The sequence below is a fragment of the Microcebus murinus genome, chromosome X (assembly GCF_040939455.1).
Source record: "Microcebus murinus isolate Inina chromosome X, M.murinus_Inina_mat1.0, whole genome shotgun sequence".
Classification (NCBI taxonomy): domain Eukaryota; kingdom Metazoa; phylum Chordata; class Mammalia; order Primates; family Cheirogaleidae; genus Microcebus; species Microcebus murinus.
The window spans coordinates 115575317-115602541 of record NC_134136.1 but is presented as its reverse complement, the minus strand read 5'-3'; the positions used below and the strand labels follow the sequence as shown (position 1 = coordinate 115602541).

At 40.3% G+C, this 27225-nt stretch overlaps 1 protein-coding gene across 11 annotated transcripts in view; it reads left to right on the top strand.

Moving 5' to 3' along the window:
• Positions 1-24022, top strand: part of CASK (calcium/calmodulin dependent serine protein kinase) — a 381055-nt gene extending 357033 nt beyond the window's left edge. For 7 of the 11 annotated variants that reach the window (XM_012781842.2, XM_012781843.2, XM_012781846.2 and 4 more), the window contains 5 exons: positions 7459-7539; positions 7645-7725; positions 10572-10774; positions 18323-18406; positions 22030-24022. In XM_012781842.2, coding sequence (XP_012637296.1) covers positions 7459-7539; positions 7645-7725; positions 10572-10774; positions 18323-18406; positions 22030-22206 — 626 coding nt within the window. In that variant the 3' untranslated portion in view covers positions 22207-24022. The remainder of the gene's footprint in view (positions 1-7458; positions 7540-7644; positions 7726-10571; positions 10775-18322; positions 18407-22029) is intronic. The other 4 variants (XM_075999330.1, XM_012781844.2, XM_012781841.2 and 1 more) reach the window with 1 other exon arrangement.
• The last annotated feature ends 3203 nt before the right edge of the window (positions 24023-27225 follow it).

The following is a 27225-nucleotide window of genomic DNA, read 5'->3' as shown; positions in this document are numbered from 1 at the left end:
CTCCAAAACCTAAAGAAATATAACTTTTCAATTCAGTCTTCAGAGTTCTTTGTCCAAAGAGAACTATACAAAAATCTTCATCAACTTGCAAAACCTTTAAGAAACCTTACCTCTAATTAATATGTTGGTTTATTTGCCAGATATTTTACAGAGCTATAATTTATAGGATGAAAATACTATTTTGAAATAGTATCCTCCAGAACTGAAAAAACCCAACATGTTAAGTCCTCCCCTGAGAGCCTGAGAGTTTGCTGAATCACCAGGATTCTTACCTACTTGGCTGAGATTGGCCTTGAGCAGATACCCTCCCTCCTGGCTTCTCTCTGACCCTTGAAAATAGCCACATGACAGATTATCTAAGGGCAAAGATGTGCTCTTATCAGAGAGCTGTGCTGCAATTGGTTCACTGGTTAGTTTGAAAGAGCACAGATGACATGGATGCTAACTTGGTTAGTCAGTTTCTGTGACTAGTCGTCTTCCCTCATGGTACTTCCAGGCCCCTCAAAGACCAAGGATATTACCTTGGCCCTCCCTTCATACTATGTATGTTTGTCTATATGGAAGCTTGTGTTTAAGTCAAAATGTTCACTTGTTTTGTTAAAAACTGAAATGAATACCAAAAAAGCACGATCTGTCATTGCAATAGAATTCCCAGAAGATTCACAGGATGTAGATTGAGCTAAAAGAAAATGGATGGTGATATATAGAGTGGGATTTACTTATTTTCAATAACTTCTTAATATGACTCCTTTTATAAGGAACTTTTTCTGAGGAATTGAAAGCCCAGACATTGGCATTAGATTATTTCCCAAGGTTTCAGAAATAATTCCAAAAATCAAACATATGGCCAAAAAAACAAGTGAATCCAATCACATATGCCCAATGTGACAATATAATGTTTCTGACAAATATGAAATGCATTTTTCTCTGTAGAATGTTATAACATGCATTAGCATTCACTAGGAAAAATTATTTAGAAACTCTAAATTGTTCACTTCTTAATCAGAGATTAAAAGTAAACATTGTGAAATGTTGTATAGCCTGGGCACAGTGGCTCACGCCTGTAATCCCAGCACTTTGGGAAGTCAAGACAGGAAGATTACTTGAGCCCAGGAGTTTGAGACCAGCCTGGGCAACATAGCGAGACCCCATCTCAACAAAAAATTAAAAAATTATCCAAGCGTGGTGACATGTTGCTGTAACCCCAGCTACTTGGGAGTCTGAGGCAGGAGGATCCTTTGAGCCCAGGAGTTCAAGGTTATAATGAGCTATGATCATGCTGCTGCACTCCAGCCTGGGAGACAGACTGAGACCCTATCTCTAAAAACAATAAAAAAGAAATGTTGTATAATGTGGAATGGATGTTGAGTGGCCACATGGGTTAAGTTTAAATGGTTTAGTTAAATGAGGAGTCTTTCCCTTCACATTAGTTACTTTGTACCACATTTTTATTTCCAATAGTATGTATCATTTCTGATTATGTACTACTATAGAGTACTAGTCTCATAGAGCACTGGTCTCATAATGGCTTTTTTGGTTTTATAAAGGGAAGAAATATTTAAAGCAGACTAGTAGACATATGTAGTAACTATTAAGTAAATGCTCAAGTAGTGCTATTTGAAGAAATACACTGCAGAGCTGAGCATGGTGGCATGCACCTATGGGCCCACCTACTCAGGAAGCTGAGGCAAGAGGATCACTTGACCCAGGAGGTCAAGGCCAGCATAGGCAACATAGTGAGACCCCCATCTCTAAAAAATAAAAATTAAAAAAATTTTAAATATCTCCAAAGAAGGACTTGTTAAAAAAAAAAAAATTTTAAATACTTGCTTAACACAAAACGTCAGTATTTGCCAAGTCTCCTTAGCAGTATTGCTAAGTCTCCTTAGTTGCCTTTATTTCCATCAGCTTCCAACAATCTAACACAATCAAACAGGCTCACAAGGCAATGTATTGACATTATAAAAATATAAGAAATTTATATGTCTTACCTTGTAATTTTTATAACAGTGTTAAATGATACATATAGATGGCACTAAAATTAATTTAAGCCTAGAAAAGCAAAGAAACGGCTGGTTAAGGCTGTCAGTTGATCATTAGTTTTATACTCTATTGATGGAGGGTGTGTAGACATGAGTGTTCAATTTGCCAACATTCTTTAATTCAGCTCTGAGGAAAAATAAGCGATTTCATTGAAATACTAGAATTCTCTAAATGCTGACAATGAATCAATTGAAGAATTGTGCCAGGGAATCTACATCTGATCTGATAGCCATTGTTTTCCATGGTTCGCTTTTTCTGTTCTTCGCCCACCAGGGAGAGCATCACTGATCTTTTTCTGTTGTTCCCATTCTCTGATTCCTATTAGGTGATGCACAGTGGCCCTGCAAATGCACTTGTGAGCTTAACAGGCAGCCTGAGATAGGACCAGGAATTAGCACACTTGAGTAACCGTGCCGCTTGGGCAAATCACTTAGCTCCTGTGGGCCAGGAAACAGGGGAATTAGGTTAATCAATCAAGGAGATCTCTAATTCTAAAATTCAGTGGATCTAAGATTCTTTCATCCCTTGGCCTGACAAATGGATATCATTTAATGAAGCCAAGTGTTCTCATACTGTCCCTTGTCTCAGGTTTTAGCTCTCTGGTAAACATTGCCTATCAAGGTTGAAAGGTATTGCCTTCAATATAGAAGGCAGGAGCCTAACAGGAGTAGAATAGAATTGCTTTTCCCTCTGTCATTTGACATTACATCTCTTATCCCAAACCATTTATCTATCTAAGTTCTTGTAAACTTAAAATTTAGAAAAGTGGGGGCAGGGGGACCTACTGCCACCACTTTTTAATTATCGTCAATATTTTCCTAATCAATCGTCTTCCAGGCATCAGAGCCTTCCTTGTCATGCTTAGGGGATTGTTCTATATGTAAGTATTTGTCACTGTATATGAGGCCCTCCTTTGAAAGAAAGTCTGGGCTCCTTAGAAGGTCCCCTTAAGTGTCTTTGTAGAACTTTGTGTTTAGGCTTATTTGTGATTCTTGAATCAGAATATCATCATTAGGGTTTTCTTGTCCACAAAATAATCACTCATGAGCTCTCTTGTTAGTTTCTTTGATGGAGAAAGGATGCCCAGCTTTTTGCCTGGACTTTCTGAAATACACTTCCTCACAAAGCCTAGTATTCCTTTACGCCACAATCTCTTCGGGTTTCTTCTGCTTCATCAACCAGCTTCATCAACCCCTTTGTTCATTAGAAAGTCTAGAAGAATTATTTGCTTAGTACCACCTTTACAAGAGATTAGCTTGTCAAGAAGCAAAGTCAGGTATTTTATCAGTTGTTCTGCTTTTAGCTATGATGAAAGTATGTCCTAATTTGTAGAATTGCCCATATAAAGAATTGCTCTAAAATAGTAGAATGCTATTAATATTAACCTCCATTGGTAAAGCAGGTGCTTTGAAAACTTGGAAATATCTTAGTCTTTAATACCAAGAACTAGCTAGATGGGCTCATGGGCCACAGATCAAACTATATCTCTGAAGGATTTTCCTGGCTTTTTTAGAAGTTGATTATAAAATACAGTATAATCTTTGTTCTTTCCATAGTACTCAGTAAATTAAAATAAAGGCCATATATTTTGTTCCCTGCTTCAAATCTTTGAGAATTCTTCATATATTGATGGTAAGATCCAAATCTTATCATCAAATTCTGAAGTTGTTTATACTTGTGGTACAAATGAAGGATGGGAACTTCATCAGTATCTGGAACGAATAGGAACAATAATACTAGATTAGTTATTTCCATTTCTGTCACTAAGAAATTCCATACACCTAGCTAAAGCAGAGTTCTGTTCAGACTGTGTTGCCTATATCTCACATCATAAAATAGCAACCTATGAGCTGAATTTGACAAATAAGTAAATTTTGTTCTCACACACACACACACAGTGTTTAAAATAATTTTAATAAGTTATCATATTTGAAAGGCTATTTCACATAAAATTTGGGTTTCAGACTTGCCTTGGAAGAACAGGGAATGGGGCAACACCGGGTCCACTTTCTCTCTTAGCATCTCTGGGCTGTTAATGGCCGCTTTGAATGGATACTCATTCTCCAGCACCCACCATCCCCACCACTCTGTTTTTGCACCTGGCCTACTTCATTCAACCACATTAGCTGCCTGGCCACTTCAGACATTTAAGTGTGCACTCCTTGGCCCAGTGCTACCATTATATAATGCAATTTTTAATTGGAGGTGTTTACAGTATTTGAAGATATTTGTAGCTTTTCCAACTGAGACAAGGATTCGATGTTAATGGCTTTTTTATGGAAAAGATTCAAGTAGAAAGTAATTACATAAATACTTAAAAGAAGTGTCTGGAATGTTGAATAGCTTACCAGGAAATTAGGGTGATATGAGCAAACTATGCCAGACAGTATTTCTGAATCCTTGGGAATAGATTTGATTATGATGTGTCTATTTTTTTTTATAGCAAATACATTCTCTGCAAGATATAAAAGACTTTTAGCCACATACATTTGGTGCAAAAAGTATTGTTGTGCTCCTGGAAGAACTGTACTCTATAGGCATTGAGATTCCTCAGTCCCAGGACTTCCAAAAGTCAGTTCTAGATCAAGTTACTAATGTAAACTTTTTAAAAAATTGAAAAGTATTAATTAATTAATTTTTTTAAATGTTAAAGTCTTGAAATACCCTATTTACATACATACATATGAACATAGAGGATTTCTACAATATCATTCCTAAGTGTGTTTAAATTATGCTTAATACCACAAATTGGTACTGTTGACTTTAAAAAGTTGTTCTTTTTTTTTTTGTCTTGAATCAAACAACTCTAAAGACAACAAAAAGTGGCCCATAACTTCATTGCCCTGTTGACATTTTTAAAAATATGATAATAGTCATAAGCACACAAAATTAGAAATTGCAAACAGTACAGGAAGGTACAAAGTGAAAAGTGAAAGGCTTCCACATCTACATTCTCTGATGAGGGTTTCTTGTAACTATTCCCAGACAGAATTTCTATGCATATGCTAATATTTAAAACCCACTGGCTTTTTTATAAGGATATTGTCAAATTTTTATTAAAATGAGTTTGTTTCTTAATGTGATTTATTTGCCTTGTGTTTAGAATATTGCATGATAAAGTTTATTTTGTGCATATTATACTTTTATTTTACTAATATATGAAAAGCCATATTTCAATGACCCCTGTACATTTTTCATGCTGTCTCACTCCCAATGGCCTCTGTGCATGTAAGTAACCTGTTGAATGACTATGCCTCTGTGTTTTTGACAGTTTCCTTTTATTAAGTCCTTTTTTTTAATCAGCAAGCAACTTAAAACTTTTAAAAGTTCAGTCTTTAAGTGCTCTCCTAATATTCCTTGTATCTCTTATTTTGAAATACCCTTTTTTATTGTTTCTCAACCCTCTGACCATGTGGTGATTTCATTTAGACTAGAGTAACCTCTTCATGCTACTCATTTATGGTTAAGATATTGATGTTTAACATATCTGTTCATTGTCTGTGGTGTTGATTGTTGATATCTAACTCATTCTTATGTGTTAAAAAAATGACAAGTCTTAATCTGATAGGATTAGAGTTAGGACTCTGTAGAGGGGGAGGGATGTGTATACCATTCAGAAAGCTTGTATCATCATCTTACTCTTTGGTGAGATGTTTGATTATTTTTATATAATAAAACATATCAGCTTGTTGCTGCACTTCTTTCATAAGGATACTTTTTCTTGGTGGAAATATCACTCAGAGAGCAATAGGTGTAGAAAGCAATGCCATCAGCACTCCTGCTTTTATTTTTGCAACTCTCATCACTCCATTGCTGCTGCAGACTAGCTAGCTCTACAACAGAGAGCCTCATGTTCATTTTAATTTTGTGAATCTGCAATTCTGAACACAGAAAACATTTCTTGGTATTCAGATGTTGCTAGAAAATATGCTTTAAGACTTAGTCAACCTTTATGGAATCAAGTTATCAAAAGAAAACAAATGCACAAGTACCCATTAATATGCACTAACCCTCACCTTAATACGTTGTATTTCTTTTCTTATATATTTTGAGAATTATACTTTTTGTTTGTTTGTTTGTTTGTTTGTTTCTGATATATTGCATTCCAGAGTATTTTATTTGGCATTTTTAGATTCTCTGCTACTGGGAAGATCACCAATGTTAAGGACTGAGCTGATATTCACAATCATTTGGCTATATTGTTTCAGGGAGTAGAAGTTTCTCTTAATGATTAACTGAAACATCCCAGATTCCTTTATTGCACTATGAAATCAATTTTATTGGATTTATTTCAACCCCTCTAAAATCCAGGGCTTATTCAATATTCTTTATTAAAAAAAAGGAAACTTCAGTGTATAACTAACAGCATTTTGGTATGACCATGCAAAAAATATTATAGGAAATATAGACATAGGATTTTAGCCTTTTGTGAGAATTTTCAAATGTGTGTGAAAGTTGGACCACATTGAACTTCAACAGGAATGGTCATCTGCTCAGGAAAGTTTGGTACATTACTTGAAATTGTTTTTGTAATGGTGTTAAGAGGCAGGGTTCAAAAAAATAACTTGCTGAAGTATTTCTTCTCAGTCTGTAACGATTAGAGAACTACCCCCTTGCAAAAGTTTCCAAGCATAGATTCTGTTTCATGATTCTTTCCATCCTGTCCATCCTTATCCATTACACACAGGCTGCCCAAGTAATGACTGACAGGGTTTCAGGCCCAGGGAAGCATGTTCTTCTACTTACATACCCAAGACTTTCCATTGAATGGATATCTGGATTATAATAAAACTTATGAGATGCTCATTTAAAAGCTTGTGAAATAGTTACCAAACTTGACTTTAAAAGAATCTAGCGTGTTACCTTTATCAGCTCTGTTGAAAGAAAGAAACATGAAGTTAAAGACCAACTAGCTGTCCATGCATTTCTCATCCATCTCTATGAATGATCTGGCTGGCCCCTCTCTTGGTTACCTTCAGTTGCATTCATGCTATATTCATGTTGGTCACTGTCTGTAGATTTTTTTCCTTTTAGTAATGCTGATTTCTTAGAATTAGAAAAATATGAACAGCATGTGGTTTTGACTGAATTCATATGATTTGTTGGATACTGCATGAAAAGATATGCAGTAGAAAAGATATGCAGTATCTTTTAGAATTGGACTTTTATGCATGTGTTCAACATATCTTTGGATGCCCCTGGTTCTAAAGTGCATTTTCATGGGCTTAAAAGTGAAATTTCCTCCCTAAAGGGTATAGACTTAAATTATATATAAGCCATAAACCATAAGTTGGATTCATACTTTTAAAGACATGGTTTTAATATAACTGTAGTTTTGCCAGTAAAATTATAATTTACCTACAATGAAATATTCATGCTGTAAATTGACCTTGCTTCTAAATCTTTGCATTTTAGTGTTTGATCAATTAGATCTTGTCACGTATGAAGAAGTAGTAAAACTGCCAGCATTCAAAAGGAAAACACTAGTCTTATTAGGTAAGTTTGATTGTGTAAGTGACTTGCTTCTGCTCACCTTCAAAACATTTCGTGAACATTATTAAGTGTTGTCAATTTTAACATTATTTTTAAACAATGACATAGGTGCACATGGTGTTGGGAGAAGACACATAAAGAACACCCTCATCACAAAGCACCCGGATCGGTTTGCGTACCCTATTCCACGTAAGCAATGTCTCAGTCTCTTTTCATTATATTTTTCCTATCACTTTTTTAACCTTATAATATACATGTTTTTTGATTACATAAGTGGTAGCTGTTCATTGTAAGAAATCTATAAAATCCAAAAAGAACAAAAAAAAATGAGTTAACAGTAATTCCAACTCTACTTCCCCAATAATAGGTACTATAAATATTTCACTACATACCTTTCCAGGCTTCTCTTAGTGCAAATATATATATGGTTTATGTGTATGTCTTATGTTTGTGTTTTTTAAGTAAAATTAGGCTCATTCATTATGTTTGTAACTTAATTTTTCTAACAGTATGTCATAAATGCTACCTAGATGAATTATTCTTCAGAAAAACAAGTTTTAATAGTTATATAGTTTTGTCTAAGACAATATTTTCCTCAATCAGTATCTAAATTATTGACTTCTTATCACTTTTAAAACCCAGTGTGCTTTTAGTTGTTTATTATAAAGAATTTCAAATCTGTAAGATTTTTAATTCCCCTTATTTTCTATATCTTATTCTTAACCTCTTGTCCTTTCCATTTCCTTAACTGTAAATGAAGTAATTCTATAGTTGTAATGAGGATTTGGGATCATGTGTATGAAGCACTTAGCATATGGAGGATAAGTGGTCTATCTTACCACTGTCATTTTATTATTATCGTCATTATTCTAAAGTTTAAAATTTCAATCCCGAAAGCTTTCTAGCAGATAGAGCTCTGTTCAGGGTGGGAAGAGCTGAAGGAGAATGATTTCTTTTAAGGGCACCAGGAGAAAATGTAAAGATTGGCTCCATCCTATAGGGTCTTCAGATGCCTTCCTGAAGCAATGTCAACACTACTTACAGTTATCTGTACACCTCAGAGAGACAGGAGGCTTAAGAAAACTACCCTCAGCTGGGCATGGTCGCTCTCGCCTGTGATCCTAGCACTCTGGGAGGCCAAGGCGGGAGAATCGCTCGAGGTCAGGAGTTCGAGACCAGCCTGAGCAAGAGCGAGACCCCGTCTCTACTAAAAATAGAAAAAAAATAGCTGGACAACTAAAATATATATAGAAAAAATTAGCCGGGCATAGTGGCACATGCCTGTAGTCCCAGCTACTCAGGAGGCTGAGGCAGGAGGATCACTTGAGCCCAGGAGTTTGAGGTTGCTGTGAGCTAGGCTGACACCACAGCACTCTAGCCCAGGCAAGAGAGTGAGACTCTGTCTCAAAAAAACCAAAAAAAAACAAAAAAAAACCCAGAACCCTATGTGATTTACACAAGAAAAGAAGTTTACCAAATATCATTTCACTGGGTGCTACTGGCTCTTTCTAGTTAAACACTTTAAAATGTTCTTTTAATTCTCCTTATGTCTAGATCATGAGTACAGCAAACTCAGCTAACATTTAACTTCTTCTTGACCATGTAACAATTGAACTTTCATGTTATTAAGTGGCCAATTAACTAGTTTGGTTTTAAAGCTTACCCTTGCTGATCGGTCATGTCTACTCTCTAAAATATTTGACCCCAGATGTATATATAACATATATTTAACTACTGAGATGACTGAAGATGGTACATCAATATATGATGCCATTTCTTCAGCTTTTGATGTTCCTGGAAAAAGGGTTCCTCTTTAAAATGTCTACATTCTGACATCCATGAGCACTTGGCAGTTCTAATGGTCTAGCAAGAAAGAGAGAATTTCCTATTGGTTTGGGCTCATGTACACAGCAAAGAGTAGCATAAATTTGTTCTTGTTCAAGGAAGGAAGCAAAGAGGAAAGGAGGAAATTGAAAGAAAGAATAAGGGAGAGTGGAAGGAAGTAAGGGAGGGAGGGAGGGAGAGAGAGAAAATTAAAACAAATGTTCCTGATTCATCTAGAAAAACTTAAAGTGTGTTTTATAGGATACTGGTCCTATTAGTAACCACAGAACTAGGGTTATTGGCATATACTTTAGTATACACATACTTAGGTGAGAGGTGGACAAACCTTTTCTGTAAAGGACCAGATAATAAACATTTGAGGCTTTGATGACCATGTAGTCTCTGTCACAGCTACTCAGTTCTGCCGTTGTAGTATGAAAGCAGCCATAGACAATATGTAAACAAATGCATATGGCTGTGTTTTAGTAAAACTTTATTTAAAAGAACAGACAGTTCTTGTACTTACACGAGCCAGTTTACCACCTCCCAGTTTAGGTCTTTCATAGTAATTATGGCCACGTATGGCTAAGGTCATTGGGTTTTCAATATGGTGTGCCTTTTGCTGTATTCTAACATTCTCTTTTTGCAAAATGCTATGGACCAGCACTATCCTATAGACTCTCTGTGATAATGACAGCGTTCTATATCCGCACTGTCTAGTACAGTAGCCATTAGCAACATGTGGCTACTGAACCCTTGAAATGTGGCTGGTAAGACTGAGGAACTGAAATTTAAATTTTATTTAATTTATTTAAATTTAAATAACCATATGTAGTTTTCCATTTTTTTTTTTTTTTGTCCTCCTTTTTTCCTTCTGCTCAAGACCCAACTGCATTAAAGCATCCAGTGAGTTATGTTAATCTTGGGTCATTTCTTCTGGAATGGCCCATCAAGGGATGGAATATATCTCACCTAAACTGAAAGATTCACCAAACCAAACAACTCACTGGCTGCTGTGGTCTGATGTACACAGATAAATGCGGTTTCTAGAATTTAGTTCTACAAAGCTACTGGGGATGAGAACAGGGAATGTGCAACCTACACTAAAGAATCCATAGCTTTTAGGAAGAGATTGGGTCTCAATAAGTCTATTGGGAACATAAGATCATCAGCTCAGCCTTTTAAGCCTCTCATGACATGTGACTTTGCAGATACAACCAGACCTCCAAAGAAAGATGAAGAAAATGGAAAGAATTATTACTTTGTATCTCATGACCAAATGATGCAAGACATCTCTAATAATGAGTACTTGGAGTATGGCAGCCACGAGGATGCCATGTATGGGACAAAACTGGAGACCATCCGGAAGATCCACGAGCAGGGGCTGATTGCCATACTGGACGTGGAGCCTCAGGTAATGCCTAGCCACCGCGAACAGCTAACATCCTGCCTGCATGTGGATAAGCTCAGATCATGAAATCAAAAATGCCACCAGAAAGTCGTGGGTCACATAAGAATTTCATAAACTACAGGAAAGTATCAGTTATCAAGGTATCATGGGTTAACAGTTTAGAATGCAAAGAGTGGGGAACTTGTGGCCTTGGGGGCACTTGTGGCCTTTCTGGATCCTTGAGTGCAGCCTTTTGACTGAATTGAAATTTTACGAAATAATTCCTTTTAAAAAAGGGATTTGTTCTATGAAGTTTGGATTTGGTTGAGGGGCCACATTTGGGGGTCTGGAGGGCCACATGTGGCCTTGAGGCCGCAGGTTCCTCACCTCTTTAGGAAGCAGAGATTATTCTCTTAAAAGGTTTATTATACCCAGAAGCTCAAAAAAGTACCTGATTGAGTCTATTCCTGCAAAAATCCTACAATCATCTGACCACAGGATGAGACTCTGGCACTTTGTTAACACAACCAGGGACCTTTCCTCTCTTGGTACAGCTCATGCTGGGCCATCAGAGCCTCCACCAGCAGCTTATGTTAATCACCAGTGAGACTGATCCTGGGTGGGGCCTGGGTCTAAAACACAGCACTAGCTTTATGAAAGCAAGCATGAGTGAGACCAAATGTCAGATGGAGCGGGGATGGAACCTCATGGTGGCTCTCAGCCTCTGCCATCTCTGTACCTGAGGACAGTGCCTGCCCCTGAGCTAAAACTAGGAGAGAGATGGAAAACTGGGAGAGGACACAAAGGAGAACCAGACACAGAGATGATTAAATGATTTGTAGATAATTCTTATGCAAGAAACAATAGGAATTATTAAATTTGAAAAAGAGAAAGCTGAAGGCTTCGCATCATAAATGCTGACAAGCCGTTTTTTCATCCTTGAATACAAACCAAGTAGATATGGGGTGTAAAGCATGGTAGGAAGGATTTGGGAGTTGTAGGTGTCAGGGTAGGTTATAGGAGAGGCTTGTGGATGCCCTTGTGACTCCAGGGTCTACTATTTCTAAGACGGATCTGTACCTAAACTCCCTTATCACTTAGTAGTAGAATCAGTCCACCCCCTGCTGAGATGGTAGACCAGCTCCCTTCAAGCAGGCTCTGTTTTATCCGGAGGCTTACCTGGCTATTGTAGGCAGGGTGAATCCCTGTTCAGGGGCTATGACATGAGACTTGGTCCCCTAGCCATCCTCAAAGCAAGGACAGAACCTGCATAGCCAGGTCTATGTGACCTGGGGCCTGACGGCTCAATTTCTGGATTCTAAATCCTAACTCGTGGCCAGTGGGTTCACCCATTCCTGTTTTACAACAACTAACGGGGTTCTTGAACTTTGAGCTTTGAAAATCACAAGGAGATCTGGTTAAAGGGCTAGGGAGGAGAGCAACAGTATGGTGAACACTATAGTTTACTTAACAATGAACTTGGACCTATATAGAACTAAATATATAATGTGTACCACAGATTGATTTTTGTTTAACTACTAATCCCTCCTTACTAGGGATTGGAAAAATCTTCTGGCCAGGGGTGGCTAGAGGCAAAGTCTCAATCCTGGTCCTGGTCTTCGACATCCTCTCCTTGGGTTCCACACTGGTCTTCACCTGAACGTCGTTTTCTGCTGGTAGTAATGTCTCTAGCAGTATGCTGGCTGCAGGGCTCCTCAGACTCCCTCTGCATTACCTAAATCCACTTTCGAGGGCTTTCTGCCTTACCTGCCACCGCTGCTGCCGCCGCCACCACCACCGCTGCTGCTGCTGCTGCTGCTGCTGCTGCTCCACTCATAGCGTCCAGCTCTCCCTGTCTCCTTGCCCTTGCACAGCCATGCATTGCTCTGCACTGCTGAGCCGGAGACACTTCTCTCGACCTCCTCAAGACACCCACAGCAGTTACTTTACCCATTGCACTTGGCCCCAGAGCACCTCCTCGCCCCAGCTGGGCACACTCTCCCCTGCTCCCCTGACTGCTGGATGAGCTCACCTGCACCCTTCTCTCCTGCTTCCTCAGTCCCCACCTCTCAAAACTGTGATCTCTTGGGTCCACCTAACCCAGAGGGTCAGCCATAGGTGTCCTGGTCTCTGCCTGAGCCTGTTTGGGCCAGCGGTCCTGGAGATAGTGATTGCTTCAGTCCTGCTCTTCCTGTTGGTCTCCTTGGCCACTCTGGTCCCAGGCTCTCCTGCCTGGTCCAGCCTCATGCCAGTCCTGGTCTCAGGCTGACCGTTGCGTACTACAGTACAGCTTGGGGTGTCTGCAGTCTGCACCGACTGAGCTTTACCCTTGGGCTTTCCTGCCCTCAGCCCACTCTCTCCCTAGCTGGGCAGGGCCCTCATCCTGTCTTCAGGATGCCTGTGGCCAAGAACAACTTGTTTCAGGCACAGCCTCATTGCTCCAGGGATGCTCTTTCCTTAGGACATTTTTCCTGTGCCCCTTTCCAATCCCAGTTTGTTAGATTAACCCTTCTACTGTATCTCACGGACAGTTTGATCCACCAAACTTATATTAAGCACTTATTATACACCAAGTACCAGGTCAGGAACTAAGAATACAGTTCAGAAGACAAGTTGGTGAGGATGAAATTCCTTCCTTGATATACATCAGAAACTCTCCATAACAGAAATAAATGCTTTGTGGCATTTTTTTAAATCCTCTCACTTCACGTGGACCATAGAAAGACCACCTAACACTGCTATTCAGCTCTTTTAGTGCAGGTCTAATACTTTGTGCCATCTTATTTTAGACAATGCCAATTTGAGCACATATCCAATAATACTATATAAGATGTTGTGATCCAACTTTAAAACTAGAAGACCATGGTAAAGACATTAAACTTTTAAAAAATTAATAACCTGGCTTCTTATAAAATAATAATAGTGTTCTCACAGTGCTTTATATTTTGCCAAGTGTTATTACTCCTTACCTAATCCTTGGAATGCTATAAGATACAGATCAGTGTCTACTTTTGTAGATGAAGATACCAAGGCGTAACATAACTGTGACTCAACTAAGGTTTTACAGCCAATTGATAGTGAGGTTTGATCTTGAACTATGTTGGTTGTCTTATTTTCATTTTTTACAATAAATCCCAACCTCCTCTCACTGTGCCATCCTAGAAGAGATAACCCTGGGAATCCTCAAGATGGTCCACTTTACGTGTAGTAGTAGAATTTAAATCTTAATTTTTGTTAACATTTTGAAAACTCTATAAGGCAGTCAAACCTGAGAAAAACTACAGAATTTATTTCTCATGGAAATAAGGCTATGGCTCAGAAGATTATCTGTGTCCCTAAAGCTGAAACTATTATAGCTCCAATGTATGATCAGAGCTTAATGTGACAGTTTTAGATTTTAACTTTATTCTGATGTATCCATTTACAACATTAAAAAGTTAACAACAGCCGGTCGGGGTGGCTCATGCCTGTAATCCTAGCACTCTGGGAGGCTGAGGCAGGCGGATTGCTCGAGGTCAGGAGTTCAAAAAAGTTAACAGTAGCAGAATATTTGTGGTTCTGCTTTTGCCCACAGAGACAAAGGTCATCACCAAGAAGTAGCTTACAATCTTGTTAGGACTGTGTACTTCAAAGGAAGAGCCAGCCTCTGAACCAGAAGCTATTTTGTTAAATCGGGTGGCTTTCTTGAGATTGGTTTTGTGGTCGCTGTGCTCTTCCTAAACCCTTAGAATTTTGTACAAAATGACCCAGATACCCTTGCCCCTATGTAATTTTTATGTTTGCAAACCAGATTAGTCTTATAGATATCTGCATCTTAGATACTTAGGTCAAACTTGAGGATGGTAACCTGAGATTAATTACTGGCCACAACTGAGCCATAAAATCAATTTTATCCCCACGGAACAGAACTAAAGAATTAAGTTAAAATGTTCAGTTAATGTTACTTTGACTATTTGAATCTAGCATGTTTTCAGTGATCTTTCTAGAGTGTATTCTGTCTCCCTTAACCCCCTTCCCCTCCCTCCTCTCTCTCTCTCTCCCTTTCTAGGATTCAGAGAGAGAGAGATTTGCCTGTGAATGTTAATAAATTTGTGTCTCATCTTGATTCAAGAAGAGGGTTTAGAGTTCATCTTTAGGTCACCTATTAACGGCCTAAGAAAGAGGAATCCTTGTGAGCAGGTCCATTTCCTGTCCCTGAAGTAACTTTGAACCTCAGCCGGGCTGAGAACTGCACCAAAAATGGCACCCACCTGAGACCCATAAGTAGAGCAGAGTATGGGGACAGAGACCTTCAAGAACAGATGAGGGGCCAGGCACAGTGGCTCATGCCTATAATCCTAGCACTCTGTGAGGCCAAGGCAGGAGCATCCTTTGAGCTCAGGAGTTCGAGACCAGCCTGAGCAAGAGCAAGACCCCCGTCTCTACTAAAAATAGAAAGAAATTAATTGGCTGACTAAAATATATATAAAAAATTAGCCAGGCGTGGTGGCACATGCCTGTAGTCCCAGCTACTCGGGAGGCTGAGGCAGGAGGATCGCTTGAGCCCAAGAGTTTGAGGTTGCTGTGAGCTAGGCTGATGCCATGGCACACTAGCCAGGGCAACAGAGTGAGACTCTGTCTCAAAAAAAAAAAAAAAGAACAGATGAGGAAATGTGTGGTGACTCTGCTGAAGATAATGAGGCCTACTAGACAAGAAAATCTCACTCAGCATTTGAGGCATCTTAGAATTTTTGAAAATACAATAATACAAGATAGAAATGAGAAATGAAAGCCATGGAAAGGAGGGGGAAGCAGAGATGCTAACCACAGGGGCTACTGTACTTACTGTGATAAACATTAAATTTGGCTCTGAACTTCCTGGCCACTAAGGCAAAAATGGGAATCAAGGAATATAACCTGATTCTTAGACACAAGAAGCCTTTGGCAATGTGATGAACATGGCCCTCATTGGTGGTTTTATGCAGCAAATGTAGAGCAATCCTCATGTGTTTATGGATATAGACTTAGAGATGGATAATCTGCACATAGCTAAACTAATGTTTTCTAAGGAGTTTGTTTTCTGTTGTTATAATATGATAGCAGGCTAGAACTGAAAGCATTCAAAGGATTGGGCAGGTAACAGGCTGGGTCACTGAGTGGAGGAAAAAATTTCATGCCCAGTGCGTCATCCTTGACTTCATCCGCTGCTTCATCGTGGGTTCTGTTGAGCATCCAGGCTGCATGGACTTCCATCTGGCACTCGAAGTAGCTTCAGGGAGAGAAGCAAATGGGATTTTTTCCCCATTTCAGTTGCCCAGAAGCTGGCTACGGGCGTGTGTGTGTGTGTGTGTGTGTGTGTGTGTGTGTGTGTGTGTGTGTGTGTGTGTGACGGAGAGTAGGGTGATGAGAAAACCTTCTGTCTCTTCTGACGCTGTATTCACCTGATCATGAGCATAGGAAGGAAGGAAAAAAGGCCTAAGATAATATTGACAAAAAGGACATTTCTAAATGAGGATCCCTTTTAGCTCGATTGAGCTATATATGGACTTTTTCATGATGTTTGTTCCTTGTTAAAGTCTTCAGTCACAGAAGGATTGGCAAAGAAGCTGTTAGTTATGTCTTTCAAAAATTAACATTTGCAAGCCTGAAGATCTTTCTTATGATGGGAATCTGAGTCTGTGACTTTGACAATTAAAGAACTTTGATGGACAGATACAATGTGCCAGTCTCCCTTAACCCCCAAGAAGATACTGTGTGACCAAAATTCAGAAATAGAATCCTAGTGAAAGTGAGCCCTGTACTAAAAAAAGAAAGAAACTTTAATATCAAATTTGTTTCTTACATGCCTGTATATGCAAAGAGACCAAGAGAGTCCCTTCAGCCAAGAGAGCAGAATGTGCTCTAGTTGAACCTGCCTCAAAAAACAAGATAAATTTTAAGCAAATTATATTTACTGTTTTCACATTTAATTTTATCCTAAAGGCAGTTTATGCCAGGTGCCATATTGGGCCTGAGGGAGAAACTGAACAAGATGTAGTCCCTGCCCTCAAGGAGTGTACCTGCTAGTCCCTGAGGACCTGGGTTTCCAGTGTGGTGGGTACTTCAGGAGCACACAGGAGAGGCCCAGAGCTCACAAAGAACTTTCCAGAGAAAAGAACATCAGTACTGAGTTCTAAAGGATTACTCAGCCAAGCAAATGGGAGAGTGGGAAAGGGGAAGAGGAGATGGGAAGTCGCAACAGAGGGGGCAGTAAGTAAAAAGGCCAGGAAGATGGAGAGAGTCTGGCCCTTTTCTGGAACTGAAAGTATTTCTTAGTAAGGAGGGGAAAAGGCAGAGAGAGGTTGAAGAGGTTGAGCACTGGCCCACTTGTGAGGAAGGGACCTGACATTCATGCTGAGGAGTGTACCTTTTATCCTGAGGTGAAGTGGGAGCTATTAAAGGATTTTGTGCAGGGAAGCCATGGGATTTGCATCTCAGAAAGATCATTCCAGTAGCAGGGTAGAATATGGATTAGAAAGCAGCAAAATTGGAGGCAGGGCAACTAGCCTAATTGCAATTACAATAAACCAGGCAAAAAATGGAGCAATAGGAATCAGGCAAAGCAAATAAATTTAAAGACCATTTAGAAAGTAAAATATGTGGGCAACAGAATAGATGTTTTAAATTCTATATAAAGGGCAGGAAGATATCACCCCCACACATAGGCGTTAATTACCTGTCAGTTACTTATGAATTGAGCACCTGTATGTATTGGGTTTTGTTCCTTGGAAAAGAGTTTGTAATCTCCAAGAGTGTGATATGAACTGACACAGTAATCCTTTAGCAGAATCAACTCCTGCAGCATCTGACTGCAGTTCTGCAGTACATCCATGCAAACTAATAACTTGCACAGTTAGAGGTTTTCAGTGTCTTAGAAGGGAACTGAAAGGGGCCTCAGGTCCTTCTCCCTTGAGTACAGCATTTTCATGTGGGCCTACTCAGTGCCCATAGCCACCAGTGTCTTTAGTGGCAGGACCAAGACACAAATCCTGGGGCTCCTGCCTCCAGCCCTGGGGAAGGTTCCCCTTCCCCGTGAGTCCCATGGGGCCTTTCCTCAGGACAATTCAGAAGGCCTTATGTAAGTGTGAATGGAGCCCTCACAGTTACAGTGGCCAGGATGTGCTCTCCTTGGTCAGCAATTTGAAATTTGAAATGCGATGGACTGGGCTCCAGATCAGTAGTAAAGCCAGCCGACAGGTCTAAGTCTACCCTAAAATGTAAAAGTCAGGCTACAACTAATAACCAGGTTTAACTGAACATTAACCCACAAAATCAGTATTAACTTTTACTAAGAAAAATAAATCAGATTGATTCATGAGATTTCTAAGAAAAATGTCCATTTTATCAGCTTTTATTTTCTGATGGCTGTTTGTCCATCCTTTAGAAGAAAAGGAGGAATAGAAGTTATGTATAAAGTTGATAAATTTAATAATACCTTTCCTAAAATTTAAACCAAGGGCTTAAAATTTTTAGCTGTATAAACTTTTATAGGCTTATTTGAAATTTACATTATTTATTTCTTCTTTTAAGTCTCTCTCTTTTTTTTTAACACAGGCACTGAAGGTCCTGAGAACTGCAGAGTTTGCTCCTTTTGTTGTTTTTATTGCCGCACCAACTATTACTCCAGGTTTAAATGAGGTAAGAATCAATCTGTTTAGCCTCAGATAAGCTCACCCCATTGTAAGGATCCATGTGTTGTGCATTCCAAACCAAAGCCCCATCACGTTAAGACAACTAAATGAAACTCAGCTTTGTTGTTGCTGCTGGGCAGTAAGATTTCCAGAGCTTGAGGTCCTCTTTCAGTATTAGGAATTAAGCAACATAAAACTGTGGTTCTTCTGAGATCAGAATCATTAGACAAATTCAAGCCTTAGTCCCCAGCACAGTCTGAAGCATGTCAGTCCACATTTGTAGCAAAAGGCTGTCTGGTGAAAAGGGATGTGGAATAGAATAGAGCATAGGACAGCCTGTGGCCTTATCAATAAACCTACTTGTAAAGCCTGAGGGCGTCTCACACCCTCCAGGGCTGCCGGCCCTCTCCCTCTCCTGGTAGGGATTGTGCTAAGGCTGCAGCCCCTGGGGCCAGCTCAAGGCCAAGCACTGCCTTGCCTGAAGAGAGTTAAAAGGCATCCATGACCTTGGCCGGGCTGCCCAGGTTCCCCTAGACAGCCTCTGGAGTGGAACCTTACGGAATTTCTCTCCCGGCCCCTGGAGACTACCAAACCTAGAAATGAGCTCTGTCCACTATCAAGCCAACTCAAGTCAGCAGCTGCCACAGACGTAGTGCCTGTGCAAGTTGGCTACACCGTGGTACCAAGCTGATCTAAAAGGTTTTCTATTGCTGACAAGATAGGAAACATCATTCTCATGTGTCTGGTGAGCATAGCTGTGCCTGTCTGCTGTAGGTTCCTTAGTTAAGAGGAGACTCCTATTCAAAGTTATCCTGAAGACCGTTACTTTCACAGGTTCTAGAAACCATCAGAGGAATCTTGGCTCTGTTCAGTAAACACAAGCCTAAACTCACCCAAGCTCAAAATACGGTTAAATCAAGGTTTGGAAATTTTCACTTTGTGTACCTTGATGAAAAATTAAATATTTAGATTTACCTGTGTTATTCATATTTTCAGTTATTATTTTTTGTCATTTCATTTGCAAAATGTTGAAAGAAAATTCTACTTTCCCATCTTATTTAATATACAAGCATATTTGAAACTCCATATTATGGTTAGCTTTTGTCCTTTGGTTGCCATGTATTTTTCTTGAATTATCATCTTTGCTTTGTTTTTGTTTTGCCTGTTTTCCTGCCCCTTTACTAATTTTCCATAGCTGCCAAAATGGTGCAGAAAATTGCCTGTAAGTACCAGCTAGGAGGCGATGAAATACAGCCTTGTTTCTTTTAATAGATTTAGAATGTAGACATTTTGTTCCCACAAATCCTTGCTTTCGCTGTTAGAATAAAGGCATTTTGTTTTCACTGAGTTAAACCCTGCTCACGCGTGAGTTGAGCATGCAGGCAAGCTGTTGTCGAGGAAGAAACTGACAAAGATAGCTTCCTCTTATAAGATCCTTATGAGGGACATTGATTTTTCTGTAAAGAGACCTACATTAAAAATTTGATGCTTTTAGCCATAAATGTTCTTACATATCTTCATCATGCCAGTTTTCTGAGCAAATTATAAATCCCACTTGTGGTTTTTGAAGCCCAGGACTATATATTCAAATCAAACCCCCTAGCCCAGAGAGTGATGTTGTAGGAATTGTTCCTTCTCATACTGGTAGGAAGCACCCCTGTCTTTGGGTAAATAGCGTTTTTGCATTGTGTTGGTTGTAAAAAGCCACAGTGAAAATAGTATGCTTTTTAAGTGCAAGCAGAGCATGTGTTGATATGACCTTAGAAGGTCTGAGGTCTTATCTGCACTGTAGTGGTAAACACTAACGTTCAAAGCACACATGCCATGTCCCTGCTTTGAAATCCCTGTAGAAGACTCCATACATTCTTGGTTCAGAGTGTCCTAATAGAAAAGATTGCGTTCCCAACTGTTGTGGTAGCTGCCCATCCCCACAGCAATGCCAGGAAAGAATTAAGTGTCTTTGTCTCACTTCTGATCTGCTTTCCCAAACGCTGCACCCACAGAGCAGAGCCTTGCCTGGGCCTCTCTGCTGCCTGGCAGGAAGAGTCTCTTGAGAATAACAGTGGGGCCTCAGAGAAGAGGAGGGGTCCTAAGCCAGTGCTGCGTGCTACAGCTCCTAGGTCCTGAAGACACTGCATCTTTTCTTTTCTCTGGAGATCTGTCTCTGTCACAATGGGCTCCCATTTCCTAGTAGAATTGCTCTGTCTTATAGATTTAATGCTCGTAAAATCCTATAATGACCAGTACCAGTCAGCCAAGTGCTTGTGCTTTCGACAGCATTTAATAAGTGAGCACTTACTATGTGCAAGGCACTACGCCTAGTGCTGGGGCATGGCAATGACAAAGCGCACAGCAACGACAGGATGCACAGCAATGACAGGGCGCACAGCAATGACAGGGTGCACGAGGCAAGTTTACTCCGTAGTTAGAGCAACAAATCAAATAAACAGGTATTTGATTGTATTTATATATATTTAAGACTCAGCCCAATAGCTCGCCGACCTAGTGTTTGGCAGGTGGGGGTAGGGGTAATTGGACTCACAAAGTTTCCTAGTTTCAAATTTGAACTTGCCCTTTGGGAGTTCAGCATAACAAATTTGACCCATGAAGATGCAGAGGCAGACTTTTTTCTGGTGGCCCTCAAGAGATCCCTGTCTTGAAAGATGTGCCATCTTGTAGCATAAGCTATACTCGCATGACAAACTTGGGATCCTGAACTCCCTCCTACTGTTGGCTCAGCCCAGTGAGAGTTCTTAAAATCTGTAGCAAGCTATAGTTTAGGAAACATCCTTTACTGTGGCAAACCTCCCTAGAGTTCAGTAGCTTCTCTTCCTTCAGAATTGTTTTCATAAGAGATATGAGGACCTATGAACAGTGACATTTGTCTGGCCACATCCAGTGCAAGCCAATTTTGGGAGATTCATCAGATACCAGTTGCTGTTTATTTGCAAAATGGCCTTATTCCATCTATTATTTGTTAACATTCAGAAAGCTTTTGCCTCTGGCATCAGCTGCTATTGAGTGAGGGCCATTATATGTAATTGAATTCCTGGAACATGCTGAACCTTTAAGTAGAAAAAATACAACTTAATTTGTTGTCCAAAGGCAGGGTCTTATTGGTACAAATGCAGCTGGGCCCTGAGGCCTGTCTCAAGTGACCAGGGGGAAGGTGGTGAGGAGCTCTGGCCTTGCCACTGTAGCCCTCCTGCTGAATGAAAGAGTGGTTTGAGGCTAGGGCTGGGGCTTCCTATGGGCCTGGGTTAGAGGAATGAGGAAAAAACAGCTTGGGCCACTGTAGCCGCTGGTAACCCATGCACGGCCTTACCCCAACTGACCGTGGGGACAGACACAGCTAGGCTTGAGTGGGGGTGATGTGTTTGCTGAAGAGTGTCTGTTTTCTCTGGTTCATCTGGTTTGTCGTGGAGCCTCCTGTTGCATGTTAAGTAGTCACCGTCCCCTCTCACGGAGCAGACTTGGCCTTTTGTGCAGACGTCGGGGTCTGGCCTTGACTGTTTCTGACGTTGGGACGAACAGAAATGTGAAAAGAGAAGGAATCCAACTGACTTCTCTCTTCTGTTTGCTTTTCCCTTCTCCCATGCCCACCCCTACCTCCATCTCATCACCATTTAGGATGAATCTCTTCAGCGTCTGCAGAAGGAGTCTGATATCTTGCAGAGAACATATGCACACTACTTCGATCTCACAATTATCAACAATGAAATTGATGAGACAATCAGACATCTGGAGGAAGCCGTCGAGCTCGTGTGCACAGCCCCGCAGTGGGTCCCCGTCTCCTGGGTCTATTAGGCCCCTCCCCAGATATCTGAGCGTAACTGGGAACACCTCATACATGGAAAAGCCTCTTTGTTATCGGCCTTGTGTCAGCAGGTCGTGGTCCCTAGAGACTACCTAGTTGTAGTGTGACCTACATTTATAATTATTGTCATGTCCGAATAGATAGGAGGAGAAAAACAATTACACACTAATTTAAAGAGACAGTATCTTTTTTAATCAGTTCTCCTAAACTTTAATAAAATGTATCTTTAAATGTATGTATTATTCAATCCTTTGGAATGTTATATTTTTGGAAATCATAGCTTTTTATTTCCAAGGCCCCTAAAAACTGCACAAAATAGATGCTGCTTTCTATAATCTATTTTAATAATAATAAACAATGATTCTGTTACCTTGACTGGGGGTGGAACACTACATTCTTTTTAGAGTCTGATTTTATGAATTGGAATATCTTTCTTTCCTTTATTTATTTGAAATAATTAGTGTAGTGATTACAAAACAGTCATAAATTTTTAAAGGCCTTTTTTCTCTCTCTTTTTTTTTTTTAGAATAGTATTTTTTTTTAAGTCCTTTATGTAACATCCAGATAATGTGATACTGTCTCTTTGAAGCACCCTGTAAACCTTTTAGAGATTTGAAGTTGGGTCTTGACTCTTAATGCATGTGGACAGTCGCGAGCGTTTATGCTGTCGGTGTGTCTGTGTTGGACAAACAATCTGTAATCTACAGCAAAGTACATTCCATTCATGGGGCACACCCAGGGGAATAAGAATAAAATGCTATTATGACTAAGTTGTAAACCTATGCACATCCCTTGCATTTTGGGCAACTTTATAAAAAAAATACCTGATTTTTATTAATAATAATCATGTAGTGAAATGTGTTTGTAATTTTGTCTCAATTTAATTTGTTGTAAGGTGGGAGGGGGAATTGCTGGTTTCACCATTTCAGATCTGTGTTGTCTAAGAGTATTAATGTTTTAATTAAGCAAAGAAATGAGGATTTTTAATCTGTATGTAATTGTTTTAAAGCACCCATTTTAAGAGAAAATACTGTGCAGTGAAGAAACCAGTTTAGGCATTTGCTATAAACTGAATTATTCCAAAAGAATAATCTATAACAGCCCTGTAAATTCCTTTAAAATGATAACAGGACAGTTTGACCAATTTTTTAAAAATATACTTCCTTTTATGTGTTCAATAATTAAATGCCTTTGGGTCCTTCATTTCATTATAGATTTGTTCAGGTTTCCAAGCTGATAATCTTTTCGATTTTGTAATTTGTTAGATGCTTATTGAACATTGAAGGCCCAGGAGTGAGTATCAGTTGGCAGGGCGACAAAGTAGCCTGCCCAGAGCACAGCTCAGAGGGCCATGCGCCCAAGGGCCATGGGTGTGCTGGAGGCCACCTGTGGTTTCTCCTTCCTCTTGCTGTATCCCTTGGCACAGGGGAATCATCTGTCCTTGTTGCTTTAGAGACATTAACCATCTCATAACCCTTCCATGAGGTCACATTCTTCCAATACAGGAGATTCAGCCTGGGGGTTCTCAGATTCTTTGCCAGAGGTCAGTAAAATGTTTTTCATTAGAGTGTGAGGGTGTGAAGTGCTTATATTAACCTGTGATCCTTGAAAACATACCATCATTTTTGCTTCTTGCAAGTTAGATGGCCTCAGTCACTTTGTGCCTTGGCAGGATGCACAGGGTGTGTTCTGAGCTGAACAGCTCCTCTTAAAGGACCAAACAGAGAAGGCATTTGTATATTCCTTTTACGTTGTCAACATCCCATCCCCCACCTACTATTATTAAATGATGCCGATTTCTTTTTCTGATGTTGTTCTTTGTTAGTGACCAGATGAGTCTGCAATTTACTAACAAGGTGTTGAGTCGGAATTACTTCTGTTTGGACCCCACGGTGGGGTGAGCAAAGCACCAGAGACAAACTCCACTGCAGTCTCACCTTAGGTGAAGAGAGAAACCTTCAAAGAGTTGCTTAGGGCTATATGAGGACTGATTTAAATCTAATCGATGCCAAGGCCAGACAGTCCTGTAATGGTACTGACCACAATCCAGGCCCTCCTCAGTGTGAAAGCGCCCACTCTACCTCTTTTCCAGTGAAGCACAAAGACAATTATAACTAACACATGGGAAACAGACTTCCCTCCCTCTGATGGAAACCCCCATGCCCCCACTTGCCCTTTGAGACAAGATCTCCGCAGATGCTAATGATGTCCATATTAAGCCATCCACCATATTCATAAAGGTGGATTAAGCAGAGGAGGAGAAAAATAATGCCAACTTAAATGTCTGTGGCCCCAGAATTGAGAGGCACTGTAGCACTTGTCCTCTTCTTGATGGCTTTGTGCGTCCTCCGAGAAGCACACAGGCAGGCATCATTCTTGCCATCATTCCGATGGTGAAGTCCCTGCACCCAGAACTCCTTGACTTGGCAGAGAGGTCATCTGTTCCATCCCACTGATAACACACCTTCTTTGAAGCAGTGTCTTTATGATCTAGCAGAAAATACTTAAATTTCTGAATTCAGAGTAATTTCGGTACATTGCTGCTGCTGCTGCTACATTACAATTGTCCACTAAGCAATCAGAGAAAATTGCTAAAAGCTTCTTTACTGCTTCCATTCCATCAGCAGAACCATTTTTTTTCCCTTTTAAAAACCAGAGTGAATGATTAGGTTACTAAATCTTATTAGTGGACAATTGAAGCGTTGATTATGAACAGTGATATTCTGAAGGTTCTTTCCCCCACCCCCACCCAACTCCCCACAGCCAGAAAAGGAGTGTTTTATATGTTGAATTTTTTTGTTAAAAAGACGAAATGTCCTGATTTTCCAATCATAAGACAGTAATTACTTTGCACATGCAGTATATTCAATTTTAATGCTATAAAGGGAAATGTCACTCAATTTAACTCATCTGCAAGTTTCCCAGTGTCAAGATAACATTGTAGCCTTTTAAAAATGAAATTAAATGTATCTCTTGTCAGGTGAGATGGTTTAGAATATTTGCTCAGAGAGGGAAAGAAATGGTTGACCTACTTCTTGCTATTTGCATTCAGGAGGCATCATCCCAGCCCATCCTATTGGTGGCGGAATACCTAAAGATGTCGCAGCAAAGTCCCCCAAGGCAGGAGAAACGGCAGGAGGGCAGCCAGATGGAGCCCAGCCTTCCTCTGTGCTCCAGGCAGGCTTGGACTCCAGCTATGATTAGCTTTTTCAAAGCCTTTGATCTCTTCACTGCAGAGGCGGTCCTTTGTTTTTAAGTCACTTGTAGTTGTCTCTTCTTTAAGGCTTTGAATTCATTTCTTAAAAAAGTTGAGTCAATAGAGCCACCCTCCAAGAAACTGACAGTAGAGATTCCCAGAGTGGAAACTGCCCCTTAAGGACAAGGTGGCCCAAAGCCAGCTCTCTTTTGTCTCCCACTGATGTGATGTCTTTTTTTTTTTTCCATTTCAGGTCAGTTTCAGTTTCTTGGAGCAAAGAAAACATGTTGCTAAAGCTACCAAGAAAACTGCTTGATTCATAAATTCTTAACAGAAATGCCTCCCACACCTTCTCAGAAAAAGGAGAAGGCACCTTGCAATCAGCATTCCAAAAACAGGCTCCTTACGGCCCTCATCCCTCCTCCTTCTTGCTTCCTATTATCAAACTGGTGTGTGTTGCTTGTTTCTTGCTTTTTCAGAACTGAAGACAGCCTCCTAATTCTGTCCTCTTTACAAGGGCTTTATAGTACTGAGACTGATTACAGTTCGTAAGAGGTTAAAGGTCCCTGAGCACGGTTCTCTTGTTCTGCGCCTCTAATTAATTCTCTTAGAAAGACGCTTTGCTTCACACTGCAGCTTATAGAAGGGCTACAGGCTTTAATCACGAATCATTTCATTTGATGGAGCCTTTCCTTTTCTCCTTTAGAAATAAGGTTTCCCTTTGTCTGGAATCTCCACTTCCAGGACTACACCCAAGGCTCACCGCTTCACTGGCTCTGCCCATACACACAGGCATCAGTTTGCCTTAAACTTGGAGATATGGAGAGTCTTAGCTTTTCCAGCTTAGTGGGTGCAGTTTAGCTGTCATGTACATCCAGAAAGTGGGGAAAAGGGAGAAGAAGAGTATGTCTACCACCATTTTCCCATCTGATCTTTCCCCTGTGACACTTCGGCTGCAGCAGGTGGGCAGACACAGCCCACAGAAACAGGAGTAGGAGGAGGGCAGCACCATCTCTGGGCAGGCACTCCCAAGTCTTAGCTCTTTGAGCGGATAGGAAATCCTGAGCTCCCACCACCTCTCACCTGCCCCTCCATCAACTCCCTTGAACCTGTGCAAATGGACTGAGCAAAAGAAAATGGAAAGAGATGTTTGTCACCACACAGGAGAGCTCCTTTCTGGGCCCAAGTACAACTCCATCTCTACGTATGCTCAGAAACTCAGAACATAGCTGCCACTTCTGTGTTAGCGCTGTTCTTTCTGGTACGTGACCCAGGAACGTGCCAGTGCTCTTACTGGACAGAGGCCTGGGGATGACCATCTCTGGACCCAGAGGAAGTATAATCTCTGTAGTGGGAGTTGTCCTTGGGAATAGAAATAAGTATTCCTCCACAGTGAGCAGCTCCACCGAATTTTTTTTATTTGGAAGAGACCAAGAATTAGGGGGATTGATTTCCTGTCTTAGCTGTCTCCCAGAATGTCATCTGTGCAGGCTGGTGGGCGGCTGCCAGGTGCAGCAGGCCCGTGACTCATGCAAAGGCTGCACAACTCTCACGTGCTGAGACCAGAGCATCGTGTTCCATTGCAATGTAGGCGCGTCGCCATTCAAACTCAGTTCTGGGGTGGTTTTGCATAAAGTTTTGCCAACGTGTTCTTTTTTCTGTATGTATTATTGCCTTTTTATAAAAGGTGTTGAAGTATTGTCTCAGTGATAAAAAGAGAGAGATGTTAATGGTTGTTGTATATTTCACCGTATCCAATTGTAAGTATTTGCAGGGTACAGCAAAGCCTTAGCTTGCAAGAGCGTTTGTGCAG